Source organism: Macaca thibetana, chromosome 10 (genome assembly GCF_024542745.1).
Source record: "Macaca thibetana thibetana isolate TM-01 chromosome 10, ASM2454274v1, whole genome shotgun sequence".
NCBI lineage: Eukaryota > Metazoa > Chordata > Mammalia > Primates > Cercopithecidae > Macaca > Macaca thibetana.
Genome location: NC_065587.1, coordinates 82,041,146 through 82,061,965, shown reverse-complemented (window position 1 = coordinate 82,061,965; position 20,820 = coordinate 82,041,146). Strand labels below are relative to the sequence as shown.

At 35.6% G+C, this 20,820-nt stretch overlaps 1 protein-coding gene across 8 annotated transcripts in view; it reads left to right on the top strand.

Moving 5' to 3' along the window:
* TASP1 (taspase 1) overlaps positions 1–20,820 on the top strand; it is a 403,549-nt gene that overhangs the window by 221,382 nt on the left and 161,347 nt on the right. For all 8 annotated transcript variants that reach the window (XR_007717088.1, XM_050745318.1, XM_050745319.1 and 5 more), the window contains one exon: positions 9,368–9,441. Coding sequence is in view for 7 of the 8 variants with exons in the window: in XM_050745318.1 (XP_050601275.1) it covers positions 9,368–9,441 (74 nt within the window). In the remaining variant the exon portion in view is untranslated. Of the gene's footprint in view, positions 1–9,367; positions 9,442–20,820 lie in introns of those variants that run through there.

The following is a 20,820-nucleotide window of genomic DNA, read 5'->3' as shown; positions in this document are numbered from 1 at the left end:
GAAGATATCTCTTAAGAGATAAGCCACAGTTTAGTTCTTATTTAAGGATCAGGTGGAAAGAAAAACATTAAGTAACTTAGATGCAAGGTGAATAAGGTAGACATGATATTTAAACTTTTCAACGATGAAGAGTAGCATTAATCTGATGAAGTAGTGCTCTGAGATTAATATTTTCAGAATTAGTTTTGGTTTTATAATACAAAGATGTTGATTGCAAGTATCTATAATCTGCCACTTTGTTTATACCAGAACTTTCTTTCCTTTAAATCATGAACGTATCTCTATACATTGTATCACTAATATACTCTGAATAATGGAAATAGATTTTCATCTGTAATTTTCTTTTCCATCATGAGAAGTATAGTTCTAGCGATTATCTTGCCAAGAATTGTTATTTTTTGGCTCAGAAAGTTTTCCATCTGAAATATAGAATACAAACATTTATGAATAGAATTCTAGTGACTATGTAATTCTTATTACACTCAGGAAATTTTATAGTCAGTTTCATCTGCTCCAAGGGTAATAGAGTTTACCATGAAATAAATCCTAAAAAAGTATTTGTTGAATGAATAAAATTGTGTTTTAATAAAACTTGTTTTACTGAATGGTTTTGTGTTCACCAGAGAACTTCCAAGTCCCAACCAAGTGGCCGTCTGTTTCCAGCAGCTTCTAATACAATAAAAGGATAAAACAGGAAGATAATTGAAGTGTCCTCCAGGGCTTGTGTTACTATTTGACCCACATCGTCCTCTTTTCAGTCAGCATCCTTCATTATTTAGTCTCGAACAAATCTGAACAAGCCTTGGAAAGAGGGAATGATTATTTTCTTGGCTTAGTGTAACCAGGATTCTATAGAACTCAATCCCCATTGCTCCCAAGACAGTTAAGTGGTGAAAGTTTTTCAGGGAAGCATGCCAAGTCAAAGTTTCTTCACGGCCATAATGGGACATGCATTATATGAGTCTTAAGGATTCTATGTCAAGACAGTAAAGCGTCTTTGCATTTTTTTTTTTTTTCTCCTAAAGATAAACCTCCTACTGGTTATAAAGACCCTAACAACCAGGGGCAAAAATCTACAGCTATAAGAGGAGGCTGTGTTATTTACAGTGCCTCATTCTTCCCATTTAAAAAATGAATTTCTCTTTATTCAATAAGGAGTAACTTAAATACTGTGCAGAATGGCGTAGGGCATGCCATTTGACCTAAGGCTCAGGAGTGACAGCTTACTTGGCAACTGCCCAGCCCAAGACAGTTCTGATTTTAGAGTTCTGTTTTCCTTGCAAGCCAGTCTGGAATGTGAAGCCAAGCACAGAGGTTTTAAGTAGGTGTGGGAGCCAGTGCAGCTGGGGGTTGTTAACAACAATTGGAGGACAATATATGTATATATATCTTTAAAGAGGAGGAGAGTGGCTGATGACTTCTTTCTGGTCAGAAAAATGAATCCATTTGGATAGAAAAAACTTACTTGCAACCTGGTAAGGAAACTGTTTTGTCTGACTTAATTTAAACAGGGTGATATGTGGATGATTTTGAAAGAGAAGTATCCTAGGGGAAACATCATGAGATAAGTAGCTTATAGCTCTTTTAACCCATAAAGCTGGTGATTTAAATGCCACTAGGAGGCAAAGCCTTGCATTGGGGATTAAGGGCTGCTTTATATAGCAGAGCTCCACCAAGACTGAAGTCGTACCACTGTTGGGCATATACATTTACTTGTTCCAAATTCTTAAATACAACTTTCTGGAAAGCCTAGCTTCTAAAATAAAGTACAAATACATCGTGAAGGTTCTTATAATGCAATTAATCCATCATTGATGAAGTGCACACGTACAGCTCATCTCTCTCTAAGCCATTCTCCAATGTTGAAACAGGATCAATAGTGTGTACCTTTTCTCACATTGCATTTGTATGACATGATATGTTAAGAAGCCGCTCGTTGGAGAATTCTGCCAAATCTGTGTCCATGTTTCACATGTTGAACCTACTCAGGAACTTATTTTAGTGTGTTGTTAATGTTTTCTGATGAGAATCTTTTCATGGTCTGGACATTTCTAGAAGTCCCACAAATCCCTGGGCTTTGGCCTTCTAAAGAACCTAAGCATTTTTCAATCAGTAGTTGAGGTTATAAACAGTTACTAGTCACTACCAAAGGAAAATGGTAATTACTGAAAGGCTAGAAGCTTCTCTAGATGGAAATAAGCTTGAGCTTGACCACACCAAGACTGTTATAGCCAGTGCTTTCACAGGCTCAGATGTGTCACTTCAGGCCACTCATTTACCCTGCATGTTGCCTGAGTTCATGGTCTCCCTCATGTAATAATTATACCTTGAAAAATTCCAGGGCTATGAAGTAGCGTTTCCCAGGTTTGCTGTATTATTAGAATTATCTTTTAATACTCTTACCATAAACTTCAATTTTCAGTATATGGAAGAATTTCAGATTAAGTACTCAAAATCAGGAGATACATTATAGACTCCCAGATATCACTGATGGTAAATGCTACTCTTTTTTTTCCTCACTCTGTCGCCCAGGCTGGAGTGCAGTGGCATGATCTCGGCTCACTGCAAGCTCCGCCTCCCGGGTTCACGCCCTTCTCCTGCCTCAGCCCCCCCGAATAGCTGGAACTACAGACGCCTGCCACCATGCCCAGCTAATTTTTTGTATTTTTAGTAGAGATGGGGTTTCACTGTGTTAGCCAGGATGGTCTCGATCTCCTGACCTTGTGATCCACCCGCCTTGGCCTCCCAAAGTGCTGGGATTACAGGCATGAGCCACCGTGCCTGGCCAGTAAATGCCACTCTTTTACTGAAATTGTAAATTTTTATGTGTAACCGTATTTGAGCAAACTTTGTACTACTCTTTGCTGAGTTTTAATTATAATTTATATTTAATTTATTTATATATTATATAATATATAAAATTTATTTATATGTAAATTAAATATAATTTAATTATGAATTAGGACTTAACTAACAATACATTTTGTGTATTTGTGAGTAAACTTTACTCACAAATGTCTCTATTTATTTTTAAAAAACTTATAATGATTTTGACCTTTTAAAATTTCTGATGGAAAAGCAGCTTGAGGAAGTTGTCAGGTACAGTGTGTGTTTTGTTCTATTTGTTTTGATTGCTCTTCGAACATAGCAGGTTTTGCCTTAAGTATATGTGTTCAGTGTAAATTTTAAGTAGGGGCTTCTTCATGCCCCATCCTAAGATTTGCTTATGTTTTAGATAATCATGAGACAAGAAACAAATTGGAAGCTTTAGACTAGTTTCACATCATGATAATATATTCTAATGAAGGACAATTAAAATATATGGTAAGATCAGAATGTCGTCATCTAAACAGGTAAGAAGTTCTTCATAGATATCGTAGATTAACCAGGTAATCAAGATTTTTAGAGGCATTAAAAAATAGGAAATATATGAAAACAGGATAAATTCAGAAGTTTCAGAAGGTGGTGAAAAATAGATTGCCCTTCACTCAAGTTCTTTACTCAACTAGTTCCCTCTACAGGAGCAACCATTGCTGCCGATTCCTAAGATACTTTTCCAGAGAGACCCTGTGTACTTACAAGCATGTTCATACATGATCCTCTTTTATTTTATTTCACAAAAATGGCAGCACCATCTCTATACATTATTCTCCACCATACCTTTTTTTTAGCCAAACTATCTTGTAGATTGGTGTTTTTTTCAAACTGTAGCATGTCACATTAATGAGCTCTAAATCAATTTAGTGAGTCAGAAGCAGAATTTTTAAAAAGCAATAAGTAGACTATAAAGAACACAGTAGAAGAGAGCAATACATTGCAAGTAGAAGAGCAATTATTACTTTGTGAAATTTTAGGTATAAATAGATGTGTAGTAAATGACAATGTGTGAGTTTTTTTTGTTGTTGTTGTTTGTTTTGATTTGGTTTTGGATTTTACTGTGGTTTGTGATCAAAAAGTTTGAAAAACAGTGTAGTTGGTTCCATATCATCCATGTAGAGCTTCCTCATTTGTTTTTAATTGTTACATAGTGTTTCATTGTATACAGTACCATAGTTATACATATGCCCAATAGGCAATTAATTGGTTTCCAGTTTCTTGCTAATTAAAGCTACTTTGATGAAGATTCTTATAAATATGTTATCATATATGTATAAGGGCATATCTGTGGAATAAATATCTAGAAATAGACTTGCTAGGTCAAAGGGTGTGTAATTTTGATAAATAAAGTCAATCCTCAGTTATTCCTGGATTCTGTATTTGTTAATTTGACTACTTGCTAACATTTATTTGTAATACACGAATCAGCATTTCAGCACTCTCATAGTCACTTGTGGACATGCGTGAAGTGGTAAACATTTTGAGTCACCTGATGTCCACATTCCCAGCTGAAGTGAACAAGACAATGTTCTGCCTTCCTGTTTCAGATCTTGTACTACAAATGTGTCCATTTTGTGGTCTATTTTGTGCCATGTTTTCCACATTTTTGCACTTTTTAATGATGATTTTGCCATTTAAAATTGTACCAAGCATAGTGCTGAAGTGCTGTCTGCTGTTTCAAAGTGCGAGAAGGTGGTAGTGTCTCGTGAGGGAAAACGTACATTTTGGATAAGCTTCATTTAGGCAGAAATTATAGTGCTATTAGTGGCGAATTCATTGTTAATGAATCAACAATACGATACACCCAAATAAAAGAAGAGGAAACTCACTGATCTGTATGTGATGCTGCTGCAGAAGGTGCTAAAGTAACATCTATATATGCAGCAATGGAAAAGATGGAAAAGCAGCTAAATTAGTGGATTCATGGAATGATGACCAATAAAAAAAGCATAGAGGATAGCATTGTTGCGTAATTTGAAAGCCAAAGAAATTTATGGGCGTGTTACCCAGCATCAGGAAAACATTAAACTCTTCTTGGCTAGTGTTTATGCATATAATTATTTGCAAATAAATAAATAAATATTTTTAAAAGATTAAACAGAAACACATATAAAATAAGGTTATTTGTTGATACGCTGTTAAAAATATTTTGACCAGAGATTTGCAGGAACCTAGCCCTGTGTTTTCCCTACCTGTAGTGGCTCATTTGTTTGCTAATTCAGTGTTCATCAACATTATAGAACATAATTACCACAGATTAAGAGAATGTTCTTCCAGACGGCCATGCTCCCACAATTGCTGTATGAATCTGCTCTTTTCTCCACTCCCAGCTAACACAATGTTGTTTCAAACTTTTTGATATCTGAAACCTGGTAGTCTGATAATAGTCTGAAACCTGAATAACGGTATCTTGTGATTTTAATTTGCATTTCTTTTAGTATGAGTAATGTAGACTATCTTTTCATATGTTTTAGAGCCATTCATATTCCCTTTTGTTCATATCCTTTTTGCATTTTCTTTGGATATTTGTCTCATTGATTTGTAGGGGATCTTTATATATTAAGAAAATTAGCCTTTTATGCTATGAATTACAAATATTTCCCCAAATTTGTCATTCATCTCTTGACTTGAATGGCAAAAACAAACACTATAAACAGGCCAGGCAAGGTGGCCCATTCCTGTAATCCCAGCACTTTGAAAAGCTGAGGTGGGCGGATCACCTGAGGTCAAGAGTTCAAAACCAGCCTGGCTGACATGGTGAAACCCCGTCTCTCCTGAAAATACAAAAATTAGCTGGGCATGAGAATCGAGAATCACTTGAACCTGGGAGGTGGAGGCTGTAGTGAGCTCAGATTGTGCCACTGCACTCCAGCCTAGGTGACAGAGTAAAACTCTGTCTAAAAAAAAAAAAAAGAAAGAAAGCACTATAAATATTTTTTAACTAGTCAAATATATTGATCTTGGCCATCTTTTATGGTCTCCGGGTTTCATTATGGTTTAAAAGCTTTCCTTAAGAGAGATTTAAAATGTTTTAAGAGTTGTGTTTGGTGTTTGTGTTTGATGTTTCGTGTCTTTTGGTGTTTGTAAGGAATTTAGTCTTCTTAATGTGTAACAAGTATAAATCCTTATACTTGCTACACACTTATAAATACTTATACTGAGTAGATTTTAGAGTAATATAACAATGAAATACCACAGGCTTTGTGATTCCAGAGTCCAGCTTGAAATCCAGTCTGTGCGCCTAGTAAAATGACTTAAGCCATACTGCTTCCCTTCTCTGAGCCTCAGGTTCCCCATCTCTGCTTTGCTGAGTTCTGCTATGAAAGAGAATGCCTGGCACATCATCGATTCTCAGTGTTAGCTCCTCCTTGTCCTACTTCCCTGAAGTCTTCCACTAAGAAATAATTTGTTACATTAACTTGCATTATGCATGTACTACAAGTAATGAAATAATTTCTCTTTAAAAGTGTTTTGTAATTTAAATCCTAGACAATTTCTTCTGATATTTTAAAGCTAGCATGAATTAATGACTGATAACTGGTTTGAATTGTCATTATTAAAAAATGTGTCAGTACAATGTTTTGCCTTTTACTGGCGGATGGGATAAATGTTTGTGAAAACAGTGAAGAATGAATTTTTAGACATGGAGTTATTTTCTTTAAAAACTCCTAAACACTATATCTAGAAATCTTATTGAAAACTATTTGTATAAAAATAATTATTGAATGAAGGTAATCAGTGTACCCTAATTTATCCTCTTTTATAAGTCCAAATTTTTATGTTTATTCCATTTTTTGAAAGCAGACTACATTTATAGGGAGAATAATACATTTAAAAATCATTAAAATGATCTTTAAAAAATAAAGGGGGTAATGTCTTTATCCTTTGCTCTCATGGTCATATTGGCTAAATTTTTATGATTTTTCTTGGCTAATTCCTGAGGAGTTGCCCCCTTAATATTTGGGGCACGAGGAAAAGGTGCAGTTTTAGAAATGCTTTAACTTTGTATTTGAATAAAATTTATTGTCACTACTCTAGGAAACTTCGGTAAGACTTGAGTGCCTTTCCTCTGTTAGGCAAGTTAGACTATCCCAGACCTTGCTCTGGATGTCAAGATTTTTGAAGTTCAAAGCAGATGTGTGTGGATGAAAAAACATCTGGTGAAGAGAACTTGCTTTGTTGCATGACACTTTTCCTGCACTCTTCAGTGGAGCGTCTGTTGAGCAGGTTGGCAGGTCTGATAACTAATTAATGATGAGGAATGAGCCATGTAGCTGAGGAACTCCATTTTGCCCCTTACTGTCTCTTTCTTCCCCATATGTCTGGCAAAGCCTTCAGAGGCTAGGATCATGGATCACACAGTTGGGTCTCAACTCAAACACTTCTCTCCAGGCTTAACTAGCTTAGAGATATAAACAGATGGATGGCCTGCGGGACAGGGTTTAGTGTTGAGCAATGCCGTTTTATTATCAGGGACTTTTGAAATTTTTATTGGAGTACATTACAACTTTAAAAATGCCTTTGAAAACTCCGAATTTTGATGCTATGTACTTGAATGTGACAGAGCTTTGTGAGCATCCCTGGATGTTTGTAGTTTTCTTTTTGTAACTTTTTATTTAGGTATAATTTTACATATACAGAAAAGTTGCAAGAATAGTGCAAGGGACACCAATGATTCCTTTTCCCAGATTCAACCAGTGTTTTCCTTTTCTTCCATTTGTTTTCCCATCCTTGCACACGCCTCCCTCTGCACGCACACAAGCACGCGCATACGCACATACGCACAAACAAGTAAGTGCATTTTTTCCCCTGAACTATTTGAGAGTGAATTGGAGACATCGGGCTCCTTTATTCCTAATACTTTCATGAGTATTTCTTAAGAACAAGGCCATTCTGCTAAATAATCACAGTACAGTTATCAAAGTCATGGCTTTTAGTATTGATATAACACTACTGTCTAACTCACAGTCCCTTTTCCAACTTTATCAATTGTCTCCATAATGTCCCTTACAACATCTCCCCCCACCACCGAGTCCAGGGTACAATCCAGGATGACACATTGTGTTGAGTTGTCATGCCTTCTTTAAACAGGAAGTTTCGCAACTTTGTGTTTTCTGACTTTGGCATTTTTGAAGAATTCAAACCAGTTATTTAGTAGAGTGTTGCTATTTCAAGTCTGTTTGATGTTTCCTCATTCAATTCTGGTTATGCATTTTTGTCAGGAATACCAAATACCACAGAAGTGTTGTGTCTCAAGGTATCTTATCAAAAGGCACATGGTGCTGATTTGTGCCTTAATTGGTGGTGTTAGCTTTGTTCATTGAGTTAAGTTGGAGTCCATCAAATGTTTCCACAGTGAACTAACAGTTTTTCCTGTTATAAGGTTTTTTGGAGAGATACTTTGAAGCTATTTAAATAGCCCGTCCCTCTTCAGATTTCCACCTGCTAGTTTTAGCAACCATTATTTTCTAACTCTGTTATTTTTTCTATACTTATTAGTTGGCATTCTGCTGAAGGAAGAGCTTTGTCTTCTCCTCCATTTATTTGTTTGGATCAGTATGGGCTCATTGGTTCCTACTTTTTTCAGTGGTTGTAACTCATTACTCTCATTATTTATTTTGACAGGCACAGATTTTTGCCAGTAAGAGCCCTTCGAGTTGACCCCTGGGTCTTTTTGATAAGTCTCCTTTACTCTTTGAGCATTTCCTTACTTTTCTGGTACAACAAGATGTTCCAGATTCACTTTATGTTTTCTCTGCCCCATTTTTCCAAAGAATCCTGGTTCTTTTTTTTGTAGAGAATGGTATTTAGAAATTAAGGACCGGGTGCAGTGGCTCTTGCCTGTAATCTCAGCACTTTGGGAGGCCAAGGCAGGTGGATCACCTAAGGTCAGGAGTTCGAGACCAGTCTGGCCAACATGGTGAAACCCCATCTCTACTAAAAATACAAAATTAGCTGGGTGTGGTGGCACATGCCTGTAATCCCAGCTACTCAGGAGGCTGAGGCAGGAGAATCACTTGAACCCAGGAGGCAGAGTCTGTAGTGAGCTGGGATTGGACCATTGCACTCCGGCTTCGACAACAAGAGCGAAACTCCATCTCAATAAAAATAGAATTTAAGATGTGTGTGTGTGCGTGCGCGTGTTTTAAAAGAAACCACACTATGGAATATTACATTTACTAAATCACTGTATACCGTATATATCAATGTGTGTGTGCATTTAATGTTACAAGAGTCAAACAGAAGAACATTTATTTTACATGTAATAATCATAAGTTTTGACAGGAAAGAAATACATTTTTCATTTCACAGTAAATGGCATTACACAGTTTTAGTGATAAATCATCTTGACATTTATGAAGGAGCAAATGGAAAGTGGGGAACTGAGTGTGTTAAATATAAAGCTATCTTTAACTGTTCTATTAAAAAGCAAAGATTTATTTTCCATCTATGATCTGAATGTGCCTATTTGTGTTCTCTTTTACGGCAGTGGAATTTCTGTGGAGCCACACGACGGAGAGCATGTGTGTTGGATATATGTCAGCCCAGGATGGGAAAGCCAAGGTAAGCGGGAAAAAACTGGGTCATAACCTGAAAACCTTGTAGCCATCGCACAAACCTCTAACCAGCTAAGTTGATGTGGATGAATTTTTTCAGCTTTTCTTGGGCAGTAGCTCTATGATCTTTATAAGAATCTGAATAAGAACAGTTAACAATGCTAACAGCTCCAGAGAAAACTAGCATATCTATTTTGCTTTTGGTGACACAGCAAGGGAGCATTAGGAAAAGCCTGCCCACCTTCCCCCACAGCTCCCAGCTTCTTCCTTTTTGCCCATTGTGAATAAGTAGAAAAGAGGAAACTGGGATTTGGGAAGAGAAAATGGGAGTGAAGCTGATGAGTTGACATAGATGGATGATTGCAGATGGATGATTCTGCAAGGAGTGTTGGAATAAAGGAAACTGAGTCAAACAAGCTTTGACCCATCCTGCATGTTTAATGGCACAGGTGGCTGACATGCTTGGAAGTGTGACCTGTCTGATCTTTCAGTGTGTTCTGTCATGCCCTGACATGGTGTCTCCATGGGCAGAATCAAAGGTCTTTGTCCATGTGCCACATGCCCGTGGCACTCATCCCTCAGTGAGTTACGGTAATCACATAGGCATCCACATCCCTCAGTGAGTTACGGTAATCACATAGGCATCCACGTACCGTCTCTGGAGTTGCTTGGCTTCCCTGGACTCATGATGGTTGAGCCTGGAGTAAGCAACTTGATTTGTGGGTTTTATTTTATATTGGCCTCATGTTCTTCTTGTTCATAAATTTTTTAGAAACAGCTGTGGCCTGTGATGTTTACTTGGCATTAAAGTCCCTCAGTTCTAAAGCTGTGAAGCTGTGCAGCCTTGTTTTTAAAGGAAATGATTTATTTTGCACATTTTGACATATAAAATAGGAAAACTTCTGATATGAACTGTCTGATACAGATTGAATCATAGATAAAGGATAAATATAATAAAGAACACTTTATTGCTTATTTGTCATGTAATACCCATCCCGACTGTCCTTTGTATATTATCCAGCCAGACTGTAGTTCCACAGAACTTTTGTGAGTAGTATAAAGAACATTTATTCAGACAAGGATTGGCTTATATTGTGAAAATATTACTGAGATCCACCCTCCCCCTTTGCTTCACCTTCACCTGGTACAATATTCATATTGTGTTAGTAGACCTATTTCCTAAGAGAGTACGTAAAAGATTGCTTTGTTTCATAATTTATATGGAATGGAAATACAATTACCTATTTTAAAGGTGATTTAAGGGTTTAGAACAGCACTGTCTAATAGAATTTTGTGTGATGTAAACATTTTATATCTCTGTTTTCCAACAGGGAAGCTACTAGCCACATGTGGTTATTGAGCACTTAAATGTGGCTAGTTTGATTGAGGACCTGAATTTTAAATTTTACTTAATTTAAATTTAAATAGCCACATGTGACTCATGGCTACCATATTGAACAGCATAGGTTTAATGAATAAGTATGAAAATGGTTATTCATATTTTCAGATTCATTTCTTCTCAGTGACAAAACAGTTCCCATACATAAAACAAGCCTGATAAACCCCAAGAATCCTTGCATAAGAGTAGCTTGCAGCCATTTCAGTTTCTCTGACGCCTTACATATTGATTCAGAACTAAGATTGCTTTTTAACAAAAGAGCATATTTGAAGTGGACTTCAGCACTGAAGCCAGTCTGGTCAGGTATGATTATGTTATAAGTCCCTTGTATGGACATTTTTTGTTATCCTTGCTGGTGGCCCATGAAAGACACCTTACTATTTAATGTGAAATATAGGTAGTAAAGAGTGGAGAGTCCTGCTATGAGCCCGAAGATATTTGGCCTCCAGTTATATTGCTTGACATCTGGTAGACATGGTTTTCTTATTGTTGGTAAATTCTCCAGCTGGTAGTCAATTGGGCCAGCAGATACAGCTGGCCCTCTTGCCTCTTGTAAATTATGTTTTTGACCTTCCTTGAAGAGAGTTAATCCCTCTTCCTTCCTTTCCCCTTTGAGCCTGTGACTACAAATACTTTCAAGAAAAAAAAAAAGAAAGAAAGAAAAAAAGAAAACCTGAAAACAAAAACACGAATGATTTGGCTGCCAAATTCTATTGATCAAAAAGAAAAATTACCTCTTTTGTTATAAATGCTAGAATTTTTTTTGTATTGCAAGTAAGACAAAGTTGTAGATGAGAGGCTGAGCTCAAAAGTGAAAAGGGGCTGTAACAATGTTTGTATTCTGTTTAAGCTTTGGACCTTCTTCTCCCTCTGGTTTCCTCACTTCTATAAAAGAATAGTTGAGCTAACTAGTGGCATACCCATTCAGCATTGTGACTGGTTTCCGAAGCATGTTCCTCCATAATGTTGAGAGCTATGGTAGCACAATGAGTAAGAAGGCATCTTAAAATATTTAAAATTTAAAAACTATTTTAAAAAGTTAAAACACTTGTGCCCTGCTTTTCAAAAATTGTCTTCCTTCTGCTTGTTACCAAACTCAGAAACTGAAGCCACCTGGCCATTTGAACGTGTATGAGCTAGCTGTGTTTAATCCAAGTTAAAGCCTTGAATTAAAGCTTAGCTAAAAATCATATTGCTTAGAAAAGGCTGGATAATAATCAATATCATTGTAACCAGAATGCGTATATAATATGAATAGAGCTAGGTTCTTTTACAAGTCTCCTTTTTAAAAGAATGTTATTGCAATTAAATCATTTAATTTAATTTCTAAACTGCTTTGATAGCATAAGGTGAAGATTTCTTTCTAAGGAGTCAAAATTAGGGCATCGGTACCAGTTGAATTTTAAAAACAGATTGCCCATATCCTACCCAGATAGCAGACAGTTAATGAAGAGTTTTTAATAAACACCCAGTGTGCATGGACTACTGTAATAGAAACAGATGTTAAAACTGGCATGGAACTTACTCAACTATCATACGTGAAATTAGGTTTCTTTTATTATGTGGAGGTCACTTTTTATAACTACAGTGAAAATACTGTTATAAAAATTTCCTTGAGGAGGAGCAGACTATTTTACAGTCTTTAAGTGTCTCTCCACAGACTTCTTATTAGTTGTAGGGAAAAATAATAACTATATAATGGAGAAACCAGGCAACACCTTGACCATGTGATCAAAATTAATACCACCAATGAGGGGCAGATGGACAATACGTGCCTCTGGCTATGATAACTTGAGGATACAGTATCACTTGTCTAGTATTCCATCTGGAAATATATAACCTGAACCTAACTGTGAAGAAACATCAGACAAATTTAAAATGAGGAACATTCTGTGAAGAAAGAAAAAAAGAACCATGTTCTTCAATAATATCAATGTCATAAAAGACAGAGGCTGCAGAAGTATTCCAGAGGAAACAATACTAAAGAGATGTGACAGCTAAATGCAGTAACTGGTCCTAGACTAGATCCTATATCGGAAAAATGCTATAAATGCATTATTAGGTCAATTTACAAAATTGGAATATGGATAGTAAAAAGTGTCATATCATTGTTAAACTTGCTGAGATTGGTTACTATACTGTGGTGTATAATATTTTTATTCTTAGGAAATATATACTAATGCATCTAGGGGTACAGGGCCATAATATAGGCAATATTTTCTCAGTGGTTCAGAAAAATATATTAAGTGGATGAATGGATGGATAGAGCAATAGCAAATTGCAAAGCAAATGGAGCAAAAGTAGTTGAACCTTGGTAAAGGATGTATAGATCTTCCCAGAAGTATTCTGTAATTCTTAAATTATTTTCAAATTTAAAAAATTTAAAAATGTCACTCTTGGGTCTTGTGGCACATTTGATTAGTTCTTTGGGCCTTGTACTTGAAATGATGCAGTTCAAAAAATATCACCCTTGGTTTATAACTAAGTCTGCATTGGATGAATGATTACATTCCCCCAAACTATTGCCTTTTTCTCGTTTTGAATTCCTGACTAGAATGACCAAAATTCAGATAATAACACATCCCATTACAAATATTTTGCAAAATATTTCTATAATAGTTCCTTGTTTTCCAGTGGGATCTAAGAGAGATTAAGCTTTTTCATGATCAAGGTACTCTCCTCTTAGGATGTTTTTTGTTATATTACTCAGCTTTTCTAAAAAAAAAATTTTACTCAACAAATTTTGTTGTTGTTGTTGTTGTTGTTGTTGTTTTGAGACGGAGTATCGCTCTGTCGCCCAACAAATACTTATTTGTGATGCTTCTCTGCCTTGTGTGACAAACCCTGTGTCATACTCTGACACATGCCACTGAAACAGGGCAGATGTTGCCCAAACCATATTTCCCTAACCTAGGGAAAGCACAGGGCACTGGGTGGTAACTCAGTGATATTTACATTTTGTTTTTAACATTTTCTATTTTAATGCCATGAAGTCTTCCAAACCTCATGAGGTCGTGCCAGGATTTCTATTATTGGCACATCTGACTAGTTCTTTGGGCCATGCAGTTAAAATAAATAAGTATTGGGATGGGTGCAGTGCCAGGAAGTTGGAGCCTGGGTTGCCCTCCCACTCCATGCACACTGTGAGCTGTGGTTTGATCACTCTGCCTCTGGATCCCAGAGGCCTCATCTGTCATATGAGCATAAGAAATCCTTAGTTCGCCTTAAGCCCTTCCTGTGATACGATATGATAAGAATGAGGAAGCAAAACCTTATCTATCTCAATACAGATGACTAGACCCCATTAAGTCCTTGATGTTGCTTCCAATCTGCAGAATTCCAAATCCAACATTCCAGATTACATAAACAAGTATTTGCTATTCAATTTTCAGTAGGAGTTTTGCAATACCAATGTAGTATCTACTGTGTTCTAACATGTTTTATCTTCATGAAGATGGTTTACAGGACTTTTTTAAAAAAACTCAGTGAATGTATATTTACAAAGGATATCAGAGATGAGATTTCTGAGTGCTTTTTGCTAGGCTTAAAACTTACCTCTCACATAAAGCCTTAGGAGGAAGACTTAAATATAAAACATGACGTACACAAGAGGAGGTTATCAAAAGAAGTGAAAAGAAACTCCACTTCTAATTAGAATGAAGAAAGTTACAAGAGACTGTTGCTTCTACTCCCAACTATGTGAATGAGCTGCATAATCTATAGAATCATAAATTTTTAAAAAGTATCCAGAGAGCTTAATATGTAGAGAAAAACTTAAGTAAACTAAATTCCAGAAAGAGACAAGCCCTTGCTAGGAGACCAAAAGCCTCCGATTTCTTTATTCCCTGGCAGAGCAGCAGGAGGAGGAGTCAAACTCAACACAGAGGTATATAAAGATAAATCAGCCAAATTTTTAATGAACTCTTTATGGCCATGTGTGAGCTGATGTGACAGATTAAAATCCTGAGACACTCCATTCACAGAGAGCTTATACCCACCACCAGTTTTTCTCTATGAGGCCTTCATCAAGTGGCAACACACCAAAAGCTTGGAGCAGAGCAAAGAATTGTGAGTGTTTCATTAAGGTGCATAAGGTTTTCACCAAATACATGGCAGTGGCCGAAGAAAGACTAGAAGCATAGCAAGAGAGCTGCAAGACAACTCATAAGCAATAGTGGTCCTTTATCAACTGCAACACAGTTGCAACAGAAGGCTGGATTAAAGCAAAAGAGAGTTTTAAAAACCTCTCCTGCTCCCAACATGTACAGGGCCTTCATCAAGGGCAAGGCAATGTTGTACCAAAGCCTAGTGCCAGGGTAAGAGAGTGAAGAAATACTCCATGGCACAGAAATCTGGAGGAGCTTACAAAGAGCAAAACGAACACCTTAGCATCATGGAAAGCTGATGGCTTGCCTATAAACAAAGAGAAGTCTCCCATGGTTAGAATGCTGGTGCCTGGACTATAAGAATGGAGAATTCTCTAGAGTCTCACCTGGACTCAGATCCCAAACCTTGCTTGAGGGAAATTCCTGATCCAGGATACAAAATCAACATGTAAAAATTAGTAACATTTTTATATATCAATAATGAACTGCCTGGAGAAAGAAATCAAGAAGGCAATCCCATTTACAATAACTAAAAAGAAATACCTAGTAATAAATTTAACCAAGGAGATGAAAGACCTCTACTAGGAAAACTACAAAATATTGATGAAAGAAATTGAAGAGGACACAGACAAATGGAAAGACATCCCATGCTCATGGATCAGAAGAATTAATATCTTTAAAACAACCCTATTGACCAAATACCAATGGTATTTTCCACAGTAATAGAAAAGACAATCTTAAAATTTATATGGAACCCCAGAAGAGCCCAAATAGCCAAAGCAATCCTTGGCAAAAAGAACAAAGTTGAATACTTCACACTACTTTACTTCAGAATACCTTACAAGCTTATAGTAACCAAAACGTTATGATAAAAACAGGCATATAGACCAATAGAATAGAATAGAGAATCCAGAAATCCATACCTTTATAGCCAACTGATTTTTCACAAAGGCTCTAAGAACATACATTGGGGAAGGGACCCCCTCTTCAATAAGTGGTGCTGGGAAAATTAGAGATTCATAAGCAGAATAATGAAACTGGATACCTGTCTCTCTTCGTATCTAAAAATCCATTCAAGATTGATTAAAATCTTAAATGTAAGGCCCCAAACTATAAAACTACTAGAAGAAAACATAGGGAAAATACTTCACGACATTGGTTTAGGCAAAGATTTTTATGGCCAAGACCTCAAAAGCACAGACAACAAAACCTGAGACAAATAGGACTCTTACTAAACTAAAAAGCTTCTTCACAGGAAAGGAAACAATTGACAGAATGAACAGACAACCAGTTGAATGGGAGAAAATATTTGCAAACTTTTCATTTGACAGAGGACTAATAATCAGAATATACAAGGAACTCAAACAACTCAATGTTTAAAAAAACAAAACAATCCCATTAAAAAGTAGGCAAAAAATGTGAGTAGATATCTCTCAGAAGAAGACATACAAATGGCCAACAGACTTGTGACAAAATGCTCAACATCACTAATCATCAGGGAAATGCAAATCATAAAGACAGTCAGATATTATCTTACCCCACTTGGAATAGCAGTTATTAAAAAGACAAAATATAACAGGTCCTGGTGAGGATGCAGAAAAAAGGAAACTCATACACTGTTGGTAGAAATGTAAATTCATACAGCCACTATGGGAAACAGTACGGAGATTTCTCAAAAAAACGAAAATAGTATTACCTTGCAATCCAACCTTTCTACTACTGGGTGTTTATTCAAAGAAAAGGATATCAGTACATCAAAGGGATACCTGCGCTGTACTTGCATGTTTATTGCAGCACTACTCACTTACTTTAAACTTCGCTATTGTGTGCAGCACAATAGCAAAGATATAGAATCAACCTAAGAGTATATCAACAGATGAACGGATCAAGAAAATGTAGTATATATACACAATGGAACATTATTTGGGCATATTAAAGAATGAAATCATGTCATTTGCAACATGGATGGAAGTGGAGGTCGTTATGTTAAGTGAAGTAAGGCAGGCACAGAAAGACAAATTTAGCATGTTCTCACTTAACATGTGAGAGCTAAAAAATGCTGATCTCATGGAGATAGAGAATACAATGATAAATAACAGAAATTTGCAAGGGTGTGTGAGTGGGAGGAGGGAATGAAGAGAGATTGGTCAATGGGTACAGTTATACAGTTAGATAAAAAGTATGAGTTCTAATTTTTGATAGAGTAAGTTGACTGTAGTTAACAACAATGTATTATATATTTCCAGTAGCTAGAAGATGGAGCTTGAAATTTTCCCAATATATAGAAACGATAAATACTCAGGGTGATGGATACCCCAAATACCCTGACTTGATCATAACATATTGTGTGCGTGAAAAAAAATCACATGTGTCCCATACATATGTCAAATATTATGTGTCAATAAAATAAAATGATTAGTATGTCAGTTGAAAAAATTAAAAACATAAAATAATTGACATTGGGTATATTCACATCATTTAAAAGATAATTTCAAACCCAGGAAGGATGAAAAATAATAGAAAAAGTTCAATGAGATAAAAATTAGAAATAAAATAATTTTCAAAAAGGAAAACTGATATGGCTATATTAGTGTCAGCATAGGAGATATGAGATAAAACAGGACATTTCATATTGAAAATGTGGTCAATTCAATTAAAAAGGTATAAAACTTCTAAATGTATATGTGCCTAGTAAAAGAAGCAAAAATTGAGAGTAATAAAAGTACTAGACAAATCTACAATCATAGTTGGAAACTTTAACATCCTTCTTTCTCTCAGTATGAAATAAGGCATACAATAGTAAATGACTTGAATAAAAATTAGTAAGGATATGAATAATAGACCCAACTTGACCAAAGTCTTATTTATAGAACATTACATTCAACAAGTTATTATTTTCAAGTTCATAAGGAATATTTACCAAGAGAAACTGGCAGTTATTTTCAGCTGAATGGTAATGAAAACAATAGATCAGAATTTATAGGATGCAATTAAAACATTAAAAGGAAAAGTATGTCCTTAAATACTTATGGTAGAAAAGAAAGTTTAAAGTAAGTGAGTTAAGCTATAATCTTAAGAAGCTTTAAGAAGAATAGATGGAAAATAATCAAAATAAGAATGCAAGCAATAACATAGAAAAGAAATTTTAAAATGAAGAAAAACAAAGCTAGGCAGTTCTTTGAAAAAAAATTAGTGCAATTGATAAAGCTTTAGAAATAATGATTAGGAAAGAAAGAAAGAAACCCTCAAATATACCAACAGCAAGAATGAAAAGGAAATAGTAATGCAGGATCACTGATTCTGTAGGCATTAAATGGCTAACTTCATTTCAACAGAGGCACCAACTTGGATGAAATGTATTAATTTATTGAAAACAACCAACTTAACAAACTAAACACACACAAAAACCCAAAATTTAAATAACCATTTACATATTTAAGAAATTGAATTTCTATAAGCAGAACATTCTCATAAAGTAAACTTTATGCCCAGATGGTATCACTGGTATCTTATATCAGACATTTTAGGAAGAAATAACATTAATCTTATGCCATTTCTTTCAGAAAAATAAAGCAGAGTTGTTTTCCAACCCATTTTGTGAGACAAGGGTAACCTCAGTATTTGACAAAGATGTTACAAGGAAGGAAAACTACAGACCAATAGCTGTCATGAATATATATGCAGAGATGCTTATTAAGTTATTATTTTGGGATGAAAAATCCAGCAGCATTATTGCCTGTGGACACCAAATAAGGTTTTTCCAAGGAATGCACAGGTGACTTAACATTTCAAAAGTCAGTCATTGCCAACAAATAATACTGGAACATAAGGATATCCACATGTAAAAGAATGAAGTTGGGCCCTTTATCCCATATATAAAAACTAACTCAAAATGTATCAGGAACCAAAATGTTAAGCGCTAAAACTATACCTTTCTTAGGAGGACTTAGGAGTAAATCTTTCTGTCTTTGGATCATGCAGTTATTTCTTAGATATGATCCCAAAAGCACAAGCAACAAAAGAAAAAATAAATAGGACATCATAAAAATTTAAAACTTTTACGCTTCAAAGGATACCATCAAGAAAGTAAAAAAAAAAAAGCCTACAAAATAGGAAAAAATATTTGCAAATCATATAATTGGTGAAGAGCTTGTACCAGAACATATATAGAACTCTTACAACTGAACAATAAGAAGACTTAAAATGGGCATGAGATCTGAGTAGACATTTTTCTAAAGAACATATACAAATAGCCAGTAAGCACAGGAAAAGATGCTCAACATCAGTAGTCATTAGCGAAATGCAGATCACAACCACAAGTAGATACCACTTCACATCCAATAAGACGGCTATGATAAAAATTGTGAATAATAACAAGTATTGGTGAGGATGTGGAGAAATTGGAACCCTCATATATCGCTGATAGGAATGTAAAAATGGTGCTGCTACTTTGGATAGTGGTTTGGCAGTTCCTCAAAAAGTTAAATGTAGAGTTACCATGTGACCCAGCACTTCTGTTCCTAGGTATATACCCGAGAAAATGAAAAGATATGTCCACATAAAAACTTGTGCATAGATACTTACAGCAGCATTATTCATAATAGCAAAAAAAAGAAGAAACACTCCAAATGCCCATCAACTGATGAATGGATCAACAAAATGTGAAATACTCACACAATGGAATATTTTCAGCTATAAAAAGGAATGAAGTGCCGATACATACTGTAGTTTGGATGAACCTTGAAAACATTATTCTAGGTAAAAGAAGCCAGACACTAAAGGCCACATAGTGTATGATTTTTGTTTATATGAAATGTCCAGAATAGGAAAATCCAGAGATAAGGTAGATTAGTGGTAGGGGTAAGGGAATGGGGAGTGAGTGCTAATGGGCACAGGGTTTCTTTTAGAGGTGATGAAAATGTTGTGGAATTAGAACATTGCACATTTTGCAAATATATTAAAAACTACTGAATTGAACAGTTATTTAAATGGATGAATTTTATGATATATGAATTATATCTCAGTAAAGCTGTTAAAAATGTTAATTGATATAATTGACTGTGTTACCAAAATAAAGGAGAAAACCCATATGTTCCTCTTGGTTCCATATGATCATCTCAACTTGTGTGAATGATAAAAATCTCAAAATATGAGATATCCAAGGAAAATTCCTCAGTGTGATTAAGGGCATCATCTATCAAAAACCTACAGCTAAAATCATACTAATTGGTGAAACACTGAACACTTTCTTTCTAACACGGACAGCAGGCAAAGAGGCCATCCACTCATCACTTCTATTCAGTATTTTATTGGATGCTCCACTAGTACAATAAAGCAAATAAAAGATAAAACTTGGAAAAGAAATAGTAAAAACCGTAGTTATTCTCAGAGGACATGAAATGAATCTAACGAATGATGTGCAAGACCTGTTCCCTGAAAAGTATAAACCCTTGCTGAGAGAAATAGAAGACAACCTAAATAGAGAAACATGCCATATTCATGGATTGGAAAACACAGTAAGATAGTCATTCTTTCCACATTCAGCTATAGATCCAAAGCAATCTCAATAAAAATTCCAGCAGATATTTTTTAATAAGAAATTGACAAGTTGATTTTATAATTTGTATGGGAATTTAAAGGACCTAGAACCGCAAAAATCAACTTTAAAAAACATCAGAGTTAGAGGACTTACAGTACCAGACTTTAAGACTTACTGTTAAGCTACTGTACTGTAATCAAGGCAGTGTTCCTCCACAGAAGAGGCAACCCTAAAAATCAATGTATCAGCTTTGAAATCAGCAGGAATACCATCCAACTCTTCTGCAGTTTCACAGCATTCTGAGGGAAGGGAATTACCAGATTTGTTGATGCAGCAGGGTCC